The sequence below is a fragment of the Nyctereutes procyonoides genome, unplaced genomic scaffold, assembly GCF_905146905.1.
Source record: "Nyctereutes procyonoides isolate TBG_1078 unplaced genomic scaffold, NYPRO_anot_genome, whole genome shotgun sequence".
Taxonomy (NCBI): domain Eukaryota; kingdom Metazoa; phylum Chordata; class Mammalia; order Carnivora; family Canidae; genus Nyctereutes; species Nyctereutes procyonoides.
Genome location: NW_026575035.1, coordinates 12655715 through 12676306, shown reverse-complemented (window position 1 = coordinate 12676306; position 20592 = coordinate 12655715). Strand labels below are relative to the sequence as shown.

Here is a 20592-nt window from a genome sequence, read left to right as displayed (position 1 = left end):
TGAAGCTAGCTATAATTTTTCCTTTATTTATGTATGCCTGATATATACGTTGTCTGTTTTCTTAGTTTTTACTTTTGTGTCACCATTTATTTTTTACTTAGCTTGTATATTTTGTTGAATTTATTTTTTATTTTATTTATTTATTTTTTTTTAGATTTTATTTATTTATTCATAGAGACAGAGAGAGAGAGGCAGAGACACAGGCAGAAGGAGAAGCAGGCATCATACAGAGTGCCTGATGTGGGACCATCCAGGTCTCCAGGAGTCTCCAGGATCACGCCCTGGGCTGCAGGCGGCGCTAAACCGCTGCGCCACGGGGGCTGCCCTATTTTGTTGAATTTAGTTTTATGTTTTTTAATTGTTTTTTATCTTAATTAGAGAATTGTAATCTTTTGAATAGTGATACCCAAATCCATCTATTTTTATCCTAATTTTTTTTGTTTATGCTTCCTTGATAGTTATTTGTTTTCTTACTATGTGGAGTATGCTATTTTTGCTTTATCCTCTGGAGTCCTTTAGGTTTATATTGTCTTTACAATTCTGCTTGTGGTCATCTAGTGTTTTTAAAAGAAAAGATTTTCTCCTATATTTCTAATTTTAGCAAAGTCACCAGTGAAAGTAATATTTGATTTTGTACCATGCAAAATGAACAGTTTAACATCCATACATCTACTCTGGTCTGGGTGTTTTGTTTTTTTTTTTTTTTTTAACCAGATAATTATTGCATTTTGTTGAGAGTTTTTATGGGTTCTTTTGCATTTTGATTTTAATGAGAAGTTGGAAACTGTTAGCTTCATTACTCTGTAGACTGGAAACCCTGATTTACTTCTTCTGGAGACATAGAATATTATTGTGATCTGGAAAATTTCCTCATCATACTCTTGGTGACAAGGGATCTAGATTTTAGAGCTTTTCCAGAAAAGTTTTTGTTTGTTTTTCATGTTGTCCTATTTCTTTTATTATTTAGACAGATGTTTACCTTAGTTCTATTTGCCTTTGTTATTTTCCTGATACTTAGCATGATGTTGCTTTACTTAAGTTGAATATTTTTGTTCTGAGAGTCTTGTTCTTTTAATAAAAATATCTAAATCAGTTTATATTTATCATACCTGATGTTTTTGATCTTACACAATTGAGTTCTGGCTTTTTTTAAAGTACTTTATTAAATAAAAGAAATAGCATTCCAGGTGCGCCTGGGTGGCTTACTTAGTTAGGCATATGCCTTCAGCTCAGGCTAGGGTCATGGGATCGAGCCCTGTGTTGGGCTCTCTGCTCTGTGGGGAGCCTGCTTTTCCTTCTCTCTCTCTGCTGCTTCCCTTGCTTGTGCTCTCTCTCTCTCTCTCTCTCTCTGTGTCAAATAAATACAATCTTTTTTTTTCCTAACGATATTTTTAAGAGACGCTTTATTGTCCAGAAATGAAATTTAGAGATGATATAGCTTCCCTCACACATAATTCTAAGTGTAGGGGGTTGAACAGCCCCCCTACCCCCAAGAAATAAAATCTTAAAAAAAAAAAAGGCAGTAGCATTCTGAACTTCCTAAATGGTCTTGTTAACTGTTAGGGGTGCTTGTGCACACAGGCACATATATATGTATACATATATGTGTGTATGTTTATATACGTACATATGTTGGTGTATGTGTGTATATATACATGTATATTGTGTATATATGTGTGTGTGTGTGTGTGTGTATATATAATTTTTCTCCCCCAGCGCTTGAGACAGCCTTCTCCTGTAGTTCCTGCTCTTCAGAACAAAATAACAAGCAAACTTCAAAGACCTCCTTCAGTTGACAGCATTATAAGTTCTTTTATTCAGGTATATGCTTTTTCTTTTGATTTGTTCATCTTAGCTAAGTTATTTTAGATTAGGGGAATTGAATGAATTTTTTTATTCATCATATTTAGATCACATTTTTTCAGATCTGAAATATAGATGATGTTTGTATTTATTTGTTGCATCAGCTGTAATTGATAATACTTGGTACCCTACAGTTAAATTCTTTTGATAGATTATAATTTAGCAAATGGTTCTTGTCCAGGCCCCTCAAGGAGGCGTTTTCTTTGATAATATATCAACTGGCTAGCTGTAATTACGCTAATGAAATCCCTTATACTTTAGACTGAGCTGTGATCAAAAGAGATCTGGGAAAATGTTCTAGAGGGATTGTTCCTTGAGTTGACTCTTGAAGAATGAGTAGCGATTTGCCATAAAGAGGAGGAAGAGGGACTTTGAGCATGTGCAAAATTGTGGAAGAAAGTGTAAGCCATGTGGCACACATGGAGAAGAATACACCGTGGTTTGGTCTGGTCTCAGTGCCTGACCAGGGTGGCAAGAGAGGTAGAGGTCAGAACATAAGCCGGATGTTGTATAGAGTGCTGAGGGGTTTGATTTTATTTCCATTGATGAGTGGATACCAAAGGGGCTAATTACCAGAATAGACAAAGCAAATGTTTGGACATTGTCCTGAATCCCACCCTCTGAGGTTCTGATTAGTAGGTCTGTGGTAGATAATGAATAGGGATGCATTGTAATACTTTAAGTAGGAGAATGACACGTGTCATCAGTTGGAGAAGACAGTGTTGTGGAGATGTATTTTAGAGGTCGAGTAAGACCATAAACATGGAAATGAGTTATAGTGGTTTTGCAGAAGTCCATTTGTGAGACTTTGAGGACTTAAACAAAGGCAGTGACATTAAGAACTGAGAATGGATAGCAAATTCAAGATATCCTTAGGAAACACAGATAATGGCATTTACAGACTGTAGCGGGGGGCGGGGTAGGCATTAGTGACGACTTTCAAGTTTCTTGTGAGATTTATATAAAGTGGGTGGTTGAAAATACAGGTTGTGGCTAAGTAAGGAACTCTGGACTGGTTTTGTAGTTTTGAGAGCCATTAACATTGTTCCTTGTCAGATGAGTACAGCCATCTAGGATGAATTTGGGGGAAGTAAAGAGGTCTGAGGATGGAACACTGGGAGTTAAATATTTAAGAAGCAGAGAAAGGAAATAGAGAAAGTGACAGAGAATGGCAATATCAGTTGCTACTGGCCAAGTAGAAGAAGGGTGTAAAATGCCCATTGGTTGTGTCACTTGGGGTCACCTGGTGACTGGTGAGAGCTGTGTTAGCGGAGTGATAGGGTGTAGAAGCAAAGGCAGTAGCCGTGTGGTGAGGAGTGAATGGGCATGAGGAAGTAGACATTGTACTGGCATCTCTTCTTGAGAGGATAGCTGAGAAGGGACAGTAGATAGTGATGAAGGAGGAGATTCTTTTTTTAAGCATAAACTGAGAAAAGAGAGTGATTGGAGGAGGTCAGAGTCAATTTACCAGATACAGAGAATAGGTGAAGGGATTGTTTTTGGATGGAGCAAGGAGGACCCTTCCATTGTGATGGGAAGGAAAAATACATGTAGGTAAGTGTATATGTAGGATAGTGGGAAGTCTGGTTTCTTTCACATATAGTTACTTCAAAAAAGAATTGTTTTCAAGCTTCTTTGTAGAGAAGGCATACTGAATATATCTTTGTTATGATTGTTAAACAGGAAAGTTCCATGTCCAGGGCACAATCTCCTCCGGTACCTGCCAGGAGAAACCAGCTACGTGCAGAAGGTAGAGTTAACTATTAATACTCAGTCTGTAACCTAGACTATTTCTCTTTTAAGCTTTTTATTTTGAGATAATTATAGACTCACGGAATGTTACAAAAGAGCACAGTGAAGTCCCTGTGTACCATTTCCTGCAGCTTTCCTCAGTGGTAATATCTTACATAGAACACTAACCAGGAAATTGACATTTGGTATGCTGTACAGACTTCCATCCAGTCTCATAGTTTTAACACAAAGTAATTGATATGTATTTGTGTTTGTGTGTGGTTCTGTGCATTTGTATTATGGATAATTTGTGTGACTACCACACAATCAAGTTGTAGAACTGTGACATCAGGAGCGCCTGTGGGGCTCAGTGGCTAAGAATCTGCCTTTGGCTCAGGTCATGATCTCAGAGTCCCTGGATTGAGACCCACATCGGGTTCCCTGCTCAATGGAAAGCCTGCTTCTCCCTCGCCTTCTGCCTCTCCCTCTTGCTTGTGCTCTATCACTCTTTCTCTCACATAAATAAAGTCTTAAAACACAAAACAAGAACTGTGGCACTACCACAAAGGAACTCTCTTGTGCTTCCCGTTGTAGGTGTACTCTTCACCCCCATTAAGAATAATTCTTCACTTTGGAAATTTTTGTATTTCAGAAATAGGTGTGTATATCTTACTGGTATTCATAAATATCTGTATATATAAAATACTAAAAATAACTTTCATAAAGATATCTTTCTGAGCATTTTAGTTTTATAAGTCAGTTTATGTTTAATGTTTAATCTTCTCTTTTTATACCTGTCTTATTTTTTTACTTATTAATGTGAATTTGCAGAGGAGAAAAAAAATGTAATTATGGAGTTATCAGAAATGAGAAAACAGCTTCGTAGCGAAGAGCGGCGTCTGCAAGGGCGGTTGCTACACATGGACAGTGATGATGAAATTCACATAAGGCAAGTTACAACTTGTGTTTTTTGTTCTGTGTTTTGTTGTTCTTATATTCAGGAAAAGGAATTACATGCTAACCAGAACCCATTCAATCATTCTACAGTTTTGGAACAGGATTAATCAGTCTTTATTTTAAAATCACATTTATTAGAATGGTTAGTTTGCATGCTTGAGAAAGATTTTAACAGATTGTTGGTAAAATTGTAATGACTGAAATAGCCTTTCCCTTAAAAGAAATGTAGCTTAATAATTATATCCTAGGGGAGGGACTCAATGCAACTAATCCAAAAAAAGCATATGATTTATTAAGTCTGTTTGTGTTTGTAGTATGTGGTAGGTTTTCTTTCTCTTTTCTTCTTTCTTCTCTTTTTTGGCAAAGCAGCTTTTTCTTTAACCAATATGCTTTTAGATTCACATTCTTGAGTTTTATGTAGATTAGGTTGCCTTCATAAAACATTTATCCATACCTGTTGAATCTATATTCAGTGCAAAAATGTGGGATATTTAATGAATTTTATTTAGCCTAATATAAAACATATAAATTGAGTGTTTTAGCTGTCCTTCCTCTGCCACTAATATATTTATGTAGATGGTGGTGGTGTGAGATGTTAGAATCCGGGAGGAAGAAAGAAGTAGCACTTTCTTAAAGGAATACCAGAAATAGTAACTCTAACCATGAAATGTGTAACAGGATTCGACTTAGTAAAAAATGAGTTCCGAGGGGGCACGTCATTCTTCCAGCTCTATCTTAGAATGGACTGTTTGTTTCACCACAGAAATCAGTGAATGAAGATAATTGACTGATTTCAGTCCATATGTGCGCAAGGCAAATAGGTGCAGATGTTGCTTTGTAAGCTAATCTAAGTGGTAGGGAAGTGCATGCTGGGAAAGAGATAGTTGAAACAAGACTAAAAAATTATGAAATTGGTCTCTTACTTTCCCATCTTAGTCTTCAACAAAATCAGGCATAGAAATTTAGTCCTGGGGTGGGGAATGATATAGGAATGGAAAACTTCAGAATTAGAATAATTATAAACAATTATATTTTAAGTTATCTTTTACATTTTCATTCAACAATCTGTTTTCTAAAATACTTTCTAGCAAAATAACTCACTATCAGACATTTATGATCATTTTTGCCAAGATGACTCAAATTTTTTAAAATAGTGTTTTTCAAATTGCAGTTGCAGTCTTTTTGTAGGTTGTAAAGTCAATATAGTGCATAACTACCACACTTTTTTAAAGAGGGTTTATTTTAAAAAACATGATTTATTTTGGCATAGTTTTAAAGAAAAGTTGCAAACATAGTACAGAGTTTCCATATGCCTCCTCACTCAGTTTTCTCAATTGTTAACATCTTGTGTTACTAGAGTATGACTATCACTAAAAGCTGATACTGGAACATTACTACTAAGTTCCATACTTTTCGGATTTCTGAAGTTTTTCTTTTAATGCTCTCTTGTCCAGAATCTAAACAATATAGGGTACCACATTGCATTTAATTGTCATGTATCCTGGTCTCCTCTGGTCTGGGACAGTTTCTTAGTCTCTCCTTATCTTCATGTCTGTGACAATCTAGAGGGGGGGTATTGGCTGGCTAGAATGTCCCCTAGTCTGTGTTTGTCTGAAGTTTACTCATGATTAGACTGGTGCTAAGGGTTTTTGGAAAAAATAGCACAAAGTGGATGGCCTTCTCATCACATCATCATATCGTGGGGATACCTGGCATCTACAGGACATTCCTGGGGATGGGAACCTTCATCATGTGGTTAAAGTAGAATTTTATCAGGTTTCTCTGCTCCAGGACACAAATCAATAAATTTGGCACACTCACAAGAAGGGGTAGGAGGTGAGATTAAGCTGCATCTTCTATGGGGAGGTTGGTTATCTATGCATATTCTTTAGAATTTTTTCATAAGAAAGATTTGTCCCTTCTTGGGATGCCTGGGTAGCTCAGTTGGTGGAGCGTCCGACTTGATTTCAGCTCAGGTCATGCTCTGAGCTCATGGGGAGTCTGCCTCTCTCTTTCTCCTTCAGCCCCTCCTCCTGCTCGCCCACTCGCACTCAATCTCTTTCTCTGTTTAAAATAAAAAAATCGTTAAAAAAAATTTGTCCCTTCTCTTCCCTTTATTTATTTATTTAATCATTTATTTATCTCTCTTGTATTTTGTGTATATTTATTTTGTACTTTGGAATATAATCCATTGTCCATTCATTTTGGGCACTTCTATATTTTCTAGTATTACAAGAGATACTCCAGGATCTTCTTGTATTTCCCCTACCACCTCCCTGACATCAGTCATTTGTCCAGGAAGCCATGGTTCTTCTTGGAGAATGATATTTAGAAACAAGGTCTGGATGTTAGATGTGCTTGCTGCTATTGGATGTCTTTGCCTCTGGGCTCTGTTAGTTTACAGAGCTAGATAATTTAATATATGTATGTGTACTACATCATAAACATATCTGTCTTTGTTCCTGGTCTATCAATTTGTATGTTTATTAACTTTATACTGATATTTAAGACTCTGGTCCAGTATATGGTAAGATTTTAATATAGCGGCTTAACCTTCAAGCATGTTCTGCTAAGTAAACACAGTGAGAAAATTTCAAGAATACAGAATGGCTAGATAATGAAATGTTAACCCAAGGTGGTAATTTTCAGTGAATAATTCTGTTTTACTTATCAACTACTTCTAAGTAATTGAGAGGTCAGTATCGTTTTTATTTTATGATGTTATAAATGTCTTACCTGTTGCAGCTTTGCATATTCAGACATGCATATTTACTTCAGTATAGTGGATTATTGACATGTATTTTCTTTGCTTCATTCATAAATTGAACACTGTACTCTTTTGGCAAACCAATATAAGAAAGACCAGGCAGCTTTTTAGTTTTCTCATTTGCAAATGATAACCATGAGATTTTAGTAAAGAAAAAATATACATATGTGTTTGAAAGTACCTTGTAAATTTTACATGCTAACTTAAGTTAGAGAATATATGTTAGAATTGCCATCATTTAGCAAGAACTGGTTAAATACATGTACTTTGGTATAATTTTTAATATGTATTATAATCAGAGATATCTCAGTTGATCCTTCATTCCAATTTTATAAATTGTTTCACAGAAAGAATCTTATTCGTTAATTAAGCTCACATTATTGAACTCTTTGTGTTAGACACAAAACAAGCATTAGTCATCTCATATCCAAGAAAGATCTGATAATCTAATTCTTAGCAGCCTATTTCACTTTTAGCAGTAATGGGAACTAGGCAGGAGTCCAGTTTAATGGCCTCCTAGAAGGCTTTGGTATTTGTTTTGCAATGTAATGAATCTTTGTTGCAGTTCCTATCATCCTAGGTGGTTCTCTATTTAGAGGTCTGTGTCAGCCTTGACAAGAGGGCCATTTTTGTGACTCTTTATTCTCACCCTGAAAAGAGACTCCAGGAGAGAGGTGGTATTTATTGCCTTTTGGGATCCAAGCTACTCCCATCTAGGTACTTAGGGAAGATTTAGTAAACAAAGAAATGAAAGGAGTTGGGCCAAGTCTCTGACAGCTATATCTTAAAGCTTCATTTATAGAAGAAATAGAGGGGGCCCTCTCTAGTGCCGTGGAAGCACAGATAGGTCTTTCTTTGTAGTGCTAGAGACACTGTCTCCCATCCCTTTCCTCTTATAGTCACTCCCCCAAAGCCTTAACAGAAAACTCGCTTACTAAGCCACCTGCCTAGTAGGTTAACTTTCTAGGTACGAGAGGAATAGAGTATAAAATTAACCAATTAGGTATTGAGTTCCCTGAAAGCCCATTGTAAAATTAGTGTTGGAGACTGTGGCTCATACCCATTGTATTGGGTGGCGTACATTTTTTTCTGTATAATTTTTATTTTAGGCTGAAGGGAAGACTACATTTACTGATTACCTAACATAAGTCAGGTACAGTGCTGGGTACTTTACAGTATATAACTTCACTTAAGTAGAAGTACTAGACATCATCTGCATCATATAGATGATGAAATCGAGGTCAAACTGCCAGTAAATAGCAGAGCTGGTCTTTATAATCTTTGAGGTCAGAAAAACCAATATTTAATCTCTCTACTATGTGAACATTTTAAGGTAAAGCTAACTCATTATATTCTTCTAATAGGATACTTTGCATCGGAAGATCATGAAAGATTACAGTGACTTTTGCCATATTTTTTAATATAAGAGGTTGTAATAACAGATGTTAAAGTTCTGTAATATACTGTGATGTAAGATGCCAGATTTCTTGTTCAGGGAGTTAAATGTGAACTCTGATTCTCTTCCTATTAAAATGCATATACCAAAATTTGTCATCTACCTATAGGAAAAGAGAAAGGAATCCCATGGATATATTTGACATGGCTAGGCATCGGCTGCAAGCTCCTGTCAGAAGACAGTCACCTAAGGGCTTAGATGCTACTACTTTTCAGAATATTCATGACTTCAATGAGCTGAAAGATAGAGGTGAGTAGAATGCTACTCTTTTAGATACAACCTATGTTCTGCCCTTATTCAAGTATTTATTTGTATTCTTTTTTAAAAGTAAAGTTTCATTTAGAATACCTATTTTAAATGATGAGTAAAATTTCTATCTATATACTTGAGTTTTCAGCTTACCAGTCTGGTAGATGAAGCTTTAGTAGGTCTAGCTCTTCTTTTGGAGAGCGTACAGCTGTTACAGCCTCTTGGGAGTGGATTAGAGGAGTTAGAATAATGAGAAGAGTGGCCTTTGTCATTAATGGATGGGGGACAGGGCAAGATGAGCTTAGGAAGGAGCCTGAGGAGGAATAGCCACAGTGACTGGAGAATGTGGTATCTTGAGAGCTGAGGGAAGATTGTGTTAGGGAGAAAGGATCATGTAAGATGAATATTGCAAAGTGTCAGCTGGGTGAGAGGTCATTGGTGACCTCACTTAGATCTCTTCTGGTGAAATTAGGGCTTCAGAAGCCAATTAACTTTGGAATGAGGATTGACTAGGAGGCAGAGTGTTGGAGGCAGTAAAGCATAAGACAAGCCCTGGAGGAAGCTTGGCTGAGAGGGGAGGAGTGCAGGGTCTAGAGCTTGGGGGATCTTGTTAGGATGGCTAATGTGGGGTAGGGTACAGTAGAGGGAGGGAGTGATGAGAGCAGGGTCCCTGAGTAGGCAGGAGCAAATGGAGGATTTCTGATGGAAGAGAGTAGATTTGATGTAGCACCTAGAAGGAGGAGAGAAGCTTAGTAGAGAAATAGGATTGCCAGGGATATACAGGGGCCTGGGAGACCGAAAATGAGTAGAGGAACAAAAAATGTGTATTACATGTGATTATCCTTTTGTACCTTTAATAGAACAAGTGTTGGAGTTGAGGTGACAAGTTGCTGGATATGTGGTCATATGACCTATACTGGATGAACCAGATTTTGACTTTTCTTCTTTTTGTTTTTAAAAGTAGTATCTATTACAGAAAGTTTTGAAAACACAGATAAGATAGAAAAATCTCCTTACTCAAACCACCTAAATATAAACACCATTCATATTTCTAATCTTCTTTCTGAGCCTAATTAAAACAAAAACAAGATATAACCATTACTTTTCTCTTTTGTTTTTCATTTAGATTTATAAATGTCACCAATTACATTTACTGTTGTTTTTTAACGCTATCATTTATTGATAATTTACTGTATGCCAGGCGTTGTATTAACCCAGTGGGTCTCAGAGTTTGGTCATGGGACCTGTGCAATTAAAACTGTTTTTAGGGATCCCTGGGTGGCGCAGCAGTTTGGCGCCTGCCTTTGGCCCAGGGCGCGATCCTGGAGACCCGGGATCGAATCCCACGTCAGGCTCCCGGTGCATGGAGTCTGCTTCTCCCTCTGCCTCTCTCTCTCTCTCTGTGATTATCATAAATAAAGAAAAAAAATTTAAAAAAAAACTGTTTTTATTGGGGTGACTGGGTGGTTCAGTTGGTTAAGCATCTACCTTGGGTTTGGGTCATGATCCCAGGGTCCTGGGATGGAGCCCCATGTTGGGCTCTCTGCTTGGTGAGAAGCCTGCTTCTCCCTCCCTCTGCCTGCTGTTCCCCCTGCTTGTGCATTCTCCCTCTCTGTGAAATCAGTAAAATCTAAAAAAAAAAAAAAAAAAAAAAGAACCCTGTTTTTATTATAAACTAAGACATTATTTGTCTTTTTCATGTTTATTCTCACGTGTGTACAGGTTTTCTGGAGGTTACACAACATGTGACAACTTCATTGTTCTAACGCTCATAACACATTTATGTATTCTTGCATTTTAAAAATTTCTTAGTTTTAATTTCTAATAAGGCTTGTGAGTGTGAGAGAGAGACACAGATAAAAGCTTCTTGTGGTCCTCAAAGAGTATAAAGAGATTGTGAGAACAAAAAAAGCTTTATCCCATAAAATTGAGCCATTCATTTCCTTGTATTATTTCCACATTAAGTCCTTGTTCATTATGTGATTCAGTTGTTAATATCTCTTCTTTTTACAGAGAGGAAACTGAGTCTGGAAATAGCCAAGTCAGGGTCCATTCAATCCAAGTTCATGTGTCCAGAATATCTTCTGTTAACTTTGCTCTTAGCCATTTTCTAATTCTTAGATATTCAGCACGGTTCTCATGTTTTTGTTATATTACACTATTACTTTATTTTAGTAATTTTTATAATTTCTGATCATAAAGCTTTTTACATATTTAGGATCATTTCTTTATTTTTTTATTTTTATTTTTTTAGGATTATTTCTTTAAATTATATTCCAGCAGTATAATTAGTAGAACAAAGGGAATAATTTCAAGGCTTTTTAAATGTATGAACTATATTTTTATTCTTAAGATTTAAAAATAAAGGTTTAACGTTTTCATTCTGATAACTTGATATTCTTGAACTTGTGGCATAGATGAATTCTTAGATTGTTTCTTCCAACAATGATACCTCTCCTAAAGTTCCAGCCAGTCTGCATTTATTTTGCTTTTTGCATGATATTTGCAAAGGCTAAAGTATTAATTGGCCAATAACATTATATTTTGATTTTTTCAGTATATTCTGAGATTGGCTGTGATTACAGCGCCTAATGGCTGCCTGAGTTGTAGCCATGTCACTAACTGCTTGGCTATCCCTGTACATAGTTGCCCAGCTGTGTGCTCTGGGGGCATCTTGGGGAGTGGGAAGGTGGGGAATGCATAGTAAGCTATGCATTGAAAGGTTTCCTTTCAATGTTGATAAGTTTGTGAAAGGGCAATTGTTTAAAGAATATTAATTTCCTGTTTTTGAGTTTTAATGATAATTTTAATATCTTTTGACTTTGATAGTTTATTATTTTAATTGTTCCCTGATTTTGAAATTAGGTTACTCGTAGGTTACTTGCAATGAAGTTCTATAAAATATCGTTTGGAAACAAAGATTGAACTTGGCAATATATGTTTTGTACTAGATTCAGAAACACGAGTTGATCTGAAATTCGTGTACCCGGATCCTCCAAGAGATCACCACACCTTGGAGATTCAGCAGCAAGCCCTACTAAGAGAGCAGCAGAAGAAACTGAATAAAATAAAGATGCAGGAAGGTGCTGAAGGTAAGAAATAATCATTCCTATCTCAAATAGTATCAGTGGGTTTTTTTGTTGTTGGCTTTTTTTCCTCTCTGGTATTGATACAGTCCCAGGCAACTTCCCTCCACTGGCAGCTCCATGCTCTCATGGCCTTTTGGGCCCAGCCATTCACTATAGCGAGGAGGATGAAGTACCTCAGATAGGCCAGGTGACATCTGCAGCAGGAAGAAGGAGCTCAGGGAAGGAGTGCTGGGCAAACACACCAGTGCCCTATGGAGCATTTCTTTGCCCTATGTGTCTGACAGGTTTTGATAGGACATAAAATCTGTTCAGTGAGACTGGGCTATGAATAACCAGCCAGTCAACAGATACTTACTGAGTGCCTACAGTGAACACAAGTACTGACCCATATCTGGGGATGTGGTGATGAAATATGCTACTGCTGTCAAGGAGCAAGTTAGATGTTGGATAAGTTAGATGCCAAATAAGCATAAGTGTGCTGAGTGCTGCAAAGGAGAGATCTGGGGTCCCTTGGGAGTGTGGAAGTTTGGGTGGGGGAGCACCTGATGGCATAGTGGAGGTAGCATCTGTGGGCCCTTTTGGCTCAGTGTCCTACACGACCCTCACACATATTTCACCAGCTTTGCCAGCCTTCAGGCCACAGAGGGCAGCCATGGAAAAGGAGTCCTAAAATCACAACAACCCAGGATTAAAAATGAGAAGACATTCTCATTCTTAGGCCTGCAGAATCTGAAGAACCTTTTTTGACCATAAGACAGTACACAGGAGTAAGTTGTGTACCGTTTTAGGCCAGGTCAGGACTTTGGTAAAGACTGATGTAGGGAAAGTCCTTCCTCCATCGTATACCGAGTTTCTTACAGTGGTCTCCTAGGTCACTCTCTGACAGCATAGTATCATCAGGTGGTCGCCGGCGGGACACTGGGTGCATCTTAGCACCGAAGGTATCCATCTTCCACAGCAGCCACCTGCCCACTGCCATTAAACTCTGTGATGGTTGAACTCATAAGAATATGGTTTAACTATAAAAAGTCACAAACAGGGCAGCCCAGGTGGCTCAGTGGTTTAGCGCTGCCTTTAGCCCAGGGCGTGATCCTAGAGACCCAGGACCGAGTCCCACGTCCGGCTCCCTGCATGGAGCCTGCTTCTTCTTCTGTCTGTGTCTCTGCCTCTCTCTCTCTCTCTCTCTCTCTCTCTCTCTCTCTCTGTGTGTGTGTCTCTCATGAATAAATAAATAAAATCTTAAGAAATCACAAACATTGTATAAAATATTCTAAGAAGGAATACAGGCTATCTCATTCATTGGTAGCCTATTTATTCTCAAAAGCAGTCTCTGAAGGACAAAATGTACTATTCAGGGGAACACACAGGAACACTGGTCAAATCCAATATGGGCCTTTGGGATACCTGATTCAGAGTCTTTGTGGAACCCAGTGCCTGGGGCTGAACTAGTTCCATGTGAGGGGCTCGTGTATAACTCCACTCAAGCAACTTTCTACCAAGATTGTGGAAATATGAGAGAAGCTGGTGAAGTCCTACATTATCTTCTTTATCTATAGGCATCAGTTTTAAGTTTACAATGATTTTACTCATTCTGTTCATTAATGTGAATTGAAGAAAATTTTATTCAACTAGAATGGATGCTGAGTTATATTTGTTAATAAGTAATATCTTAACATTCTAAAATGTGATAGTTGAAAAAGAATTTACGGTAGAGAGCTGGTCACAAAAGATATTCTAAAAATTTTTATTTTTAAAGTTTTGTTTTTCTCCCCCATCAATGACAGTTTACTTGGATGCCATCCCAAGTGCTAAACTACGGGACCACAGAATGGTAAGAAGCCAGTTATAGTTTTTCAAGCTAGTGTTTGGGGAATAAAAAATTTAGGAATATGGTAAGTAAGTAAACCAGTTTTGAATATTGAATTAAGAAAAAAATCTTGTCTCATCTGTGTAGTGCATAGGTAGGGATATATTAGTAGAATATGCAGAGAGAAAGCATATTGTCATATGAAGTATATTGTGATTGTAAGACATTAGAGCTAGGCTGTTCACGTTGGTCTGTTTTTTAGCTGTGTGGCTTCAGGCAAGATATTTATTCTTTCTGTGCCTTAGCTACCTGATCTGTAAAATGGGATAATATTACTTACCTCTGAGAGTGGCTGTAAAAATTATTATTTGCAAGGCACCGAGGGATAGGCCTAGCAAGTAATTTCTCTATAAGTGTTTATTACATAAATAAAAAATAGCTCAGGTTGTTGCTGGGATTAAGTGAAATACTATATTAGTATGGGGCCTGGCCCATGAGTGCAGTGTGTTTGCTGTCAACATCATTAGTGGCAGCGGAAGGAGGAGTTCTTATGTTAACTAGTGGTGAGGCCTGTTAAGAAAGTAAGCAAGGTAAGGGCATCACTCTTATCCTGAGGAGGTGACATCCGTGCAAAGACTGAATGAAGGGAAGGGATGAGCTGCTTTCATGCAACAAATCTGTATTAAATACTTACTGTGGGCCAGGTATGATGCTAAGGTGCTGGGGGGTACTGGAGTGAGCAAAAGGTACAAAAATCTCTGCCCTCAGAGGGCTTGCTTTCTGGTGAGAGGGAGAGACAATAAACAAAATGTTATGTTAAATTGTGGGGTTCTGGAGAAAATGATAGCCTGGAAAAGGGGGTACAGGGTATCCTTGGGTGACAGGATTTATAATGTGAAATAAAACGGGGATGAAAGGCCTCACAGAGTTAAGTAACATTTAAGCAAGGGCATCAGGGAGGTGGCCATGTGAATTCCCTGAGGACACATCTGGAGGAAGAGGTTTCTAGGCAGTAGCTCTGGGCAGGAATAGGCTTGGTGCACACAGGGAGCAGTAAACAGGCTGGGGAGGCTGGAGAACCATGAGCCGGGGGGGGGGGGGAGCAGATGGGGTAGAGGGGAGACGGGCTGGACCATGGAACCTCTGAGCCTATCACAGGATTTTGCTTTTTACACTGAACGTGTTGAGAAGCTTCTAGAATTTTGAGGCAGAATAGTGGCAAGGCTGCTGCTATAGTCTAGTCAAGACATAAGGTGATTTAGCCCCAGGTGGGAGCAGTGGAAGTGCTCAGAAGTGGTTAGATTCATTTTGAAAGGAGACCAGATAGAATTTTGACATTGACTGTGAAGTATGAGAAGTCAAAGATGGACTTCAAGCGTTTGGGTTGGGATTTGCAGTTTATAGCAGTGGCAAAGCAGGAGAAACAGATTTGCGAGTGGGTAAGATTAGGAAGTTGATTTTAAATATGGTAAGTTTTGGGGCGCTTGGGTGGCTCAGTGGTTGGGTGTCTGCTTTGGCTTGGGTCGTGATCTCAGCATCCTGGGATCGAGTCCTACATCAGGTTCCCTGCAGGGAGTCTGCTTCTCCCTCTGCCTGTGTCTGCCTCTCTCTGTGTGTCTCATGAATAAATAAGTCAAACCTTTTTTTTTTTAAAGATTTATTTATTTATTTATTTATTTATTTATTTATTCATTCATTCATTCATTCATTCATTCATAGACACAGAGAGAGAGGCAGAGACACAGAGGGAGAAGCAGGCTCCATGCAGGGAGCCCGATGTGGGACCCGATCCCGGGTCTCCAGGATCACACCCCAGGCTACAGGCGGCGCCAAACCGCTGTGCCACCGGGGCTGCCCAATAAATAAAACCTTAAAAAAACAAAGTAACATGGCAAGTTTTGAAATGCCTTTAGACAAACAATTGGACTGGCAAGTAGCAGACTTAGATAAGAGTTCAGGAGAAAAGTTGACACTGGAAATAAATTTAATTTTCCAGTTAAAATGACAAACAGCATTATAGCATTTTCAGATTATAAAGGTAAGGCTTGGCTTGGCTGTTTTAGTAGCCCAGGGTAACCAGTTGATAGCTCTTGGTGCTTCAGTTTGAACTGAATAGGACATTGCTAACAGCTACCATTTACAGAGAGACCACTCTGTGCCAGATTCTTGACATTTCTCTGAAGTTCACAATAAGGCATCCTTATCCCTATTTGACATAAGGGGAAACGGCTAGCCCCTGGTCACACAGTCAATAAGCTGCAAAGCCTAGATTTGAAACCAGGCTAGTCTTGAGAGCTCCTCCTCGTCCCCATACCACACCTATTCCTGAAGGCTCTGTAGGTCATGGGTTTCTCTGTATATGGCAGCCACATTTCTCAGGGAAAAGATACCGAAATGTAACAGCTGGGATTTTGGTTCAAATCCTGGATTAGTAACACAATATTTTGCTAATAAATTTGGGCTCTTCATCTTCCCAGAAACTGGATTGTGTGGAAAACACAAATGAAAGTGGTGCAGGTTGTCATGGAGAAGATAGAGCTTGCATGGACTTGGATCACTCTTCAGTTATGTGAAGGACTCTGATGAGGAAGAGAGGTGGCACAGTGTGTATGCCGTGCTATATTAGATGCTGTTCACGCTAAAAAGCAAAAGTAGATTCAGTAGATGTTAAGTTAAAAAGGAAAGTTAAATGCAATATATAGAAGAATTCAGTAAAAGAAAAGAGCTTTCTGATAATCAGTGTTGTGTATCAGTGGAATAGATTTAGAAATTAATGAATAGCTCTTCAGTGGAGTGTTCTAGCCTATCCTAGCAATAAGTTGGGGAAGTGGTTGTAGGTGACTTTAGGCTCCTTCCAGCGTATAAGGTGATATTATCCTCCTATATGTAAGTCTGTTAACCTCTTGAGAGCTCATCACAAGTGCAATCCTAGTGTTATTTTTTCCTCCACTCTTTCCCTATCTGTGCTATATTTTTGTGATAGCTGCTGTCTCATTATCTGAGGACTTGCCTCCCCCTTTCCCCCATGGTATTACGATCCACTCTACAGCAGAAACTCTTATCTTTGTTCCTTGCATGGAGGACATAGTAAGTCTGCTATACAGATTTATTGAATGAATGAATCTGGGCAATGGTTTAAAGACTTTTAATGTTTAATTGGGTTCATTGCTTTGTACTTTTTTGTCAGCAGTATTGTGACCCTTAATAAAATAGTTATTTTCTGTAATTTGGGGGCATTGGAATGTGGTGTAGAAGGCAAGTAGCCAGTCCTACCTGTCCCCATCCTTTTTTACTATTTTGGGGGACAGCGTGGAGACTTGTGCCTCTTGGTGCTAATTTGCTGTTTTTCCATCCAGGACTAATAAATATATGATGTTTCTTTTAGTCCAGAGAAGACTCTGATGATTTCTTGAAAACTTCATTATTGGAATCTGACAGTGCTTTTATTGGTGAGTTATATTTATTTTACCAATCTAGTTCTTTAAAGGTTAAATATTACTTAAGTATTTTTCTCTGTACTTGACAAAAATCAGTACTTTACTCTCTGTTTTGCAAAGTGGTAAAAAGGGAATATTCTAATTTAATGATCATCAAAATGACTTATTCTGATTTTGAAAATTTTATAACCAAAATGAGATTTAGAAGTCATAGGAATGGTTCATACAAAAATCTGTACATGAAATTTCATAACAGCTTTACTTCTAATGGCCATAAACTGGAATCAGCCCAGATGTCCTTCAGTAGGTGAACGGTTATGTAGTACATCCATACCATGGAATAGTGCTAAGAGACCAGTGGATCAGGATCAAGGATATTTTATCAGTATCAGTATCTTGGGTATGAATGAGACTACAGCTCTTCTTTTGCAAAATGTTACCACTGGGCAAAGTATGCAAAGGATCTCTATTATTTCTTAAAAATGCATGTGAATCTTTAAATTTTAAAAGGTCATAAGAATATTTTTAGTCTTAAAAAAATCTCATGGTACCTTTACCTTTCTTCTTAAGTATTGTAATATACACTCAAAATTATGTACCCGATCATAAGCATTTATGCTGTTATAGGGCCATCTGGGAATTATAGCTCCTACATATTAGTGGTATTTCATGAGACTAAAATTACAAACTACCCTATAATTATTTTTTAATGAGTTTTTCCTTTCCTTTTCCATGATATTGTGGAGAGTGAGTAAAGGTAGAGAAATCAGAAGGAAACAGGGATGGGGAGGATCTCTGGAGGCATTAGGGAAATGTGACCTGTTCCTGTTATGTCTTGGACTGTTTCATTATACTAGACCAAAGGTACAGCAATCTGTCTTTGCTATTCCACAAATATCCCACAGTCTTGACTGTTACCACTGTTCTAATGAATGTGGGTAAAGAGTGTGTGTGTGGGGGGGGGAGAGGGAGAGAACCTAGATGAAAGTTCTGATGATCTAAGTGTATAGCATGTTGACTATAGTTAACCATACTATATACACAAAGGTTGTTAGCCTTATTGTCAAAAACATTTTGCAGAAATTCCTGGGGGGGCTCAGCGGTTTAGCGCCGCCTTCGGTTCAGGGCGTGATCCTGGAGACCTGGGATCGAGTCCCACATTGGGCTCCCTGCATGGAGCCTGCTTCTGCCTCTGCCTCTCTTTGTGTCTTTCATGAATAAATAATTAAAATCTTTAAAAAAACAAAAAAACATTTTGCAATATGTAATTGACCCTTGAACAACATGGGTTTGAACTGCGTGGATCCACTTACATGTGGATTTTTTCCCAGTAAATACAGTACAGTAAATGTATTTTCTCAGTAACATGTTCTCTTCCTTTATTGTAAGGATATATATGATATATATTTAACATACAATGTTATGTGTTAATCGACTGCTGGTGTTTACTTCTCACCACTCCTAAACATCATTGTGTAAGTCCTAGCTAATGTGCTAAGAAAAGGAGTTAGATTGGGAGGGAGAAATAATTACTGTCTTTGTGCACAGATGACATGATTATAGGAAATCTGATCAATAAAAGAAACCCTGGTATAATAATACAGCATGGTTGTAGGATACCAGGTTAATATATAAAAGTTGCTTTCCTATTTGTATGCTACCTGGAAGACACAAAATATAACACTGCATAACTTCATTTATATGGAATCTCAGGAAAGGTAAATCTCCTGAGCTTGCAAGCAGCTCAGTGTTTACCTGGGGCTCGGCAGGTAGGAGTTGTGTTTCCTGTGAGCACAAGGGAACTGAGGTGACAAGCATTTTCTAAAACTAGATTGTAATGATGACTGTACAATTCTATAGAAGTTACTGAACTGTGAACATTTGTAGTATCTGAGTTTTATTATATGTAAATAATACCTTAAAGCTATTAAGAGTCTTGGTTTAGCCTGGAGCAAAAAGATTTGAAATAGTGGATGTTTAAGACCTCTTTTGTGTGGTCCTCCTAGGTGCTTATGGCGAGACATATCCTGCCATTGAAGATGACATCCTTCCTCCACAGGGAGCTCCCTCTGCAAGGGAGCGCAGGAGGAACAAACTGAAAGGACTGGACTTTGTATGTATGAAGTGTCTTTTTCCTTTCTTTTTTCAGTTTAGGAGTTGAAAGTTCTGGGTTCTGGCCCATGCTAAATTGGCATGGTCCAGTAAAGAAAGAGCACTTGCTCTGGAAAGAGGTGGCCATAGGTCTAAATGTAGGCTCTACCACCAAATAGCTCTCTGGGCTTAAGCAGGTCATTGAACTCTGGTTTTTGGCTTCTTTGAGGTAGTATTTTCTTATCTCTTACAGTGGTTATAGGCCTAGTAGTACCTGGTACAGAATGTTCAGGAATATTCATTCCACCCCCTAATCTTCCTCCTTCCCTGTTGCAGGCTATTTGGATTTCAGAGAAGGTACAAGAAGCAACTAATAAACATTTATTGGAAAGTCTGATTTATCCTCTTAGACTACTCTGTAAGAGTAGGCATGTACACCTAGGAAGAGAACTGTTGGGGTGTAGAGTAACTATAGTCAACGTTTTGAGGAATTGCCAGACTGTTTTCCAAAGTGGCTGCACCATTTTACACTTGCACTGCAGCGGGTCCAGGTTCTTCATCATGGCTACACTTGTTACTGTCTCTTTTGTTATAGGCATCCTAGGGAGTGTGAAGTAGTGTCTCATTGTGGGTTTGATGTACATTTCCCTAATGATGTTCAGTACCTTCAAGATAGGTCTGTGCAAATCCTTTGCCCATTTTCTAATCAGGTTGTCTGTTGTTGATTTGTAAGTTCAGATACATAAAATTTGAGACACAGCCCTTATTAGATGGATGATTTGCATAGTTTAATCTTTTTTTTTTTTTTTTTTTTTACTTTCTTGAGGGTGTCCACTAAACTACAGCAGCTTTTAATCTTGATGAGGTCCACCTCACTCTTTTACTGCTTATCTACAAAACCATTACCTAACCCAGCACCATGAATTGTGTTTTCTTCTAAGGGTTTTGCTCTTGAATTTAGGTCAGTGATACACTCAGTTAATTTTTATAACTAATATGAGGTGTAGGGGTTCAAATTCATTCCTTTGCATGTGGACAATCCACTTGTTCCAGTACAATTTGTTGAAAAGGCTCTTCTTTCCCCTAGTGAATTAGGTTGGCTCTGTTGTCTGTAAACTTTATGGGCTTATTCGTGGACTCTGTTC

General features: G+C 38.2%; 1 protein-coding gene across 14 annotated transcripts in view; it reads left to right on the top strand.

Moving 5' to 3' along the window:
- CSPP1 (centrosome and spindle pole associated protein 1) overlaps positions 1-20592 on the top strand; it is a 126346-nt gene that overhangs the window by 102611 nt on the left and 3143 nt on the right. For 13 of the 14 annotated variants that reach the window (XM_055318270.1, XM_055318269.1, XM_055318259.1 and 10 more), the window contains 8 exons: positions 1717-1821; positions 3547-3613; positions 4426-4543; positions 8884-9023; positions 11975-12115; positions 13897-13943; positions 17305-17368; positions 19363-19469. In XM_055318270.1, the coding sequence (XP_055174245.1) occupies positions 1717-1821; positions 3547-3613; positions 4426-4543; positions 8884-9023; positions 11975-12115; positions 13897-13943; positions 17305-17368; positions 19363-19469 (789 nt within the window). The remainder of the gene's footprint in view (positions 1-1716; positions 1822-3546; positions 3614-4425; positions 4544-8883; positions 9024-11974; positions 12116-13896; positions 13944-17304; positions 17369-19362; positions 19470-20592) is intronic. The other variant, XM_055318266.1, reaches the window with a different exon arrangement.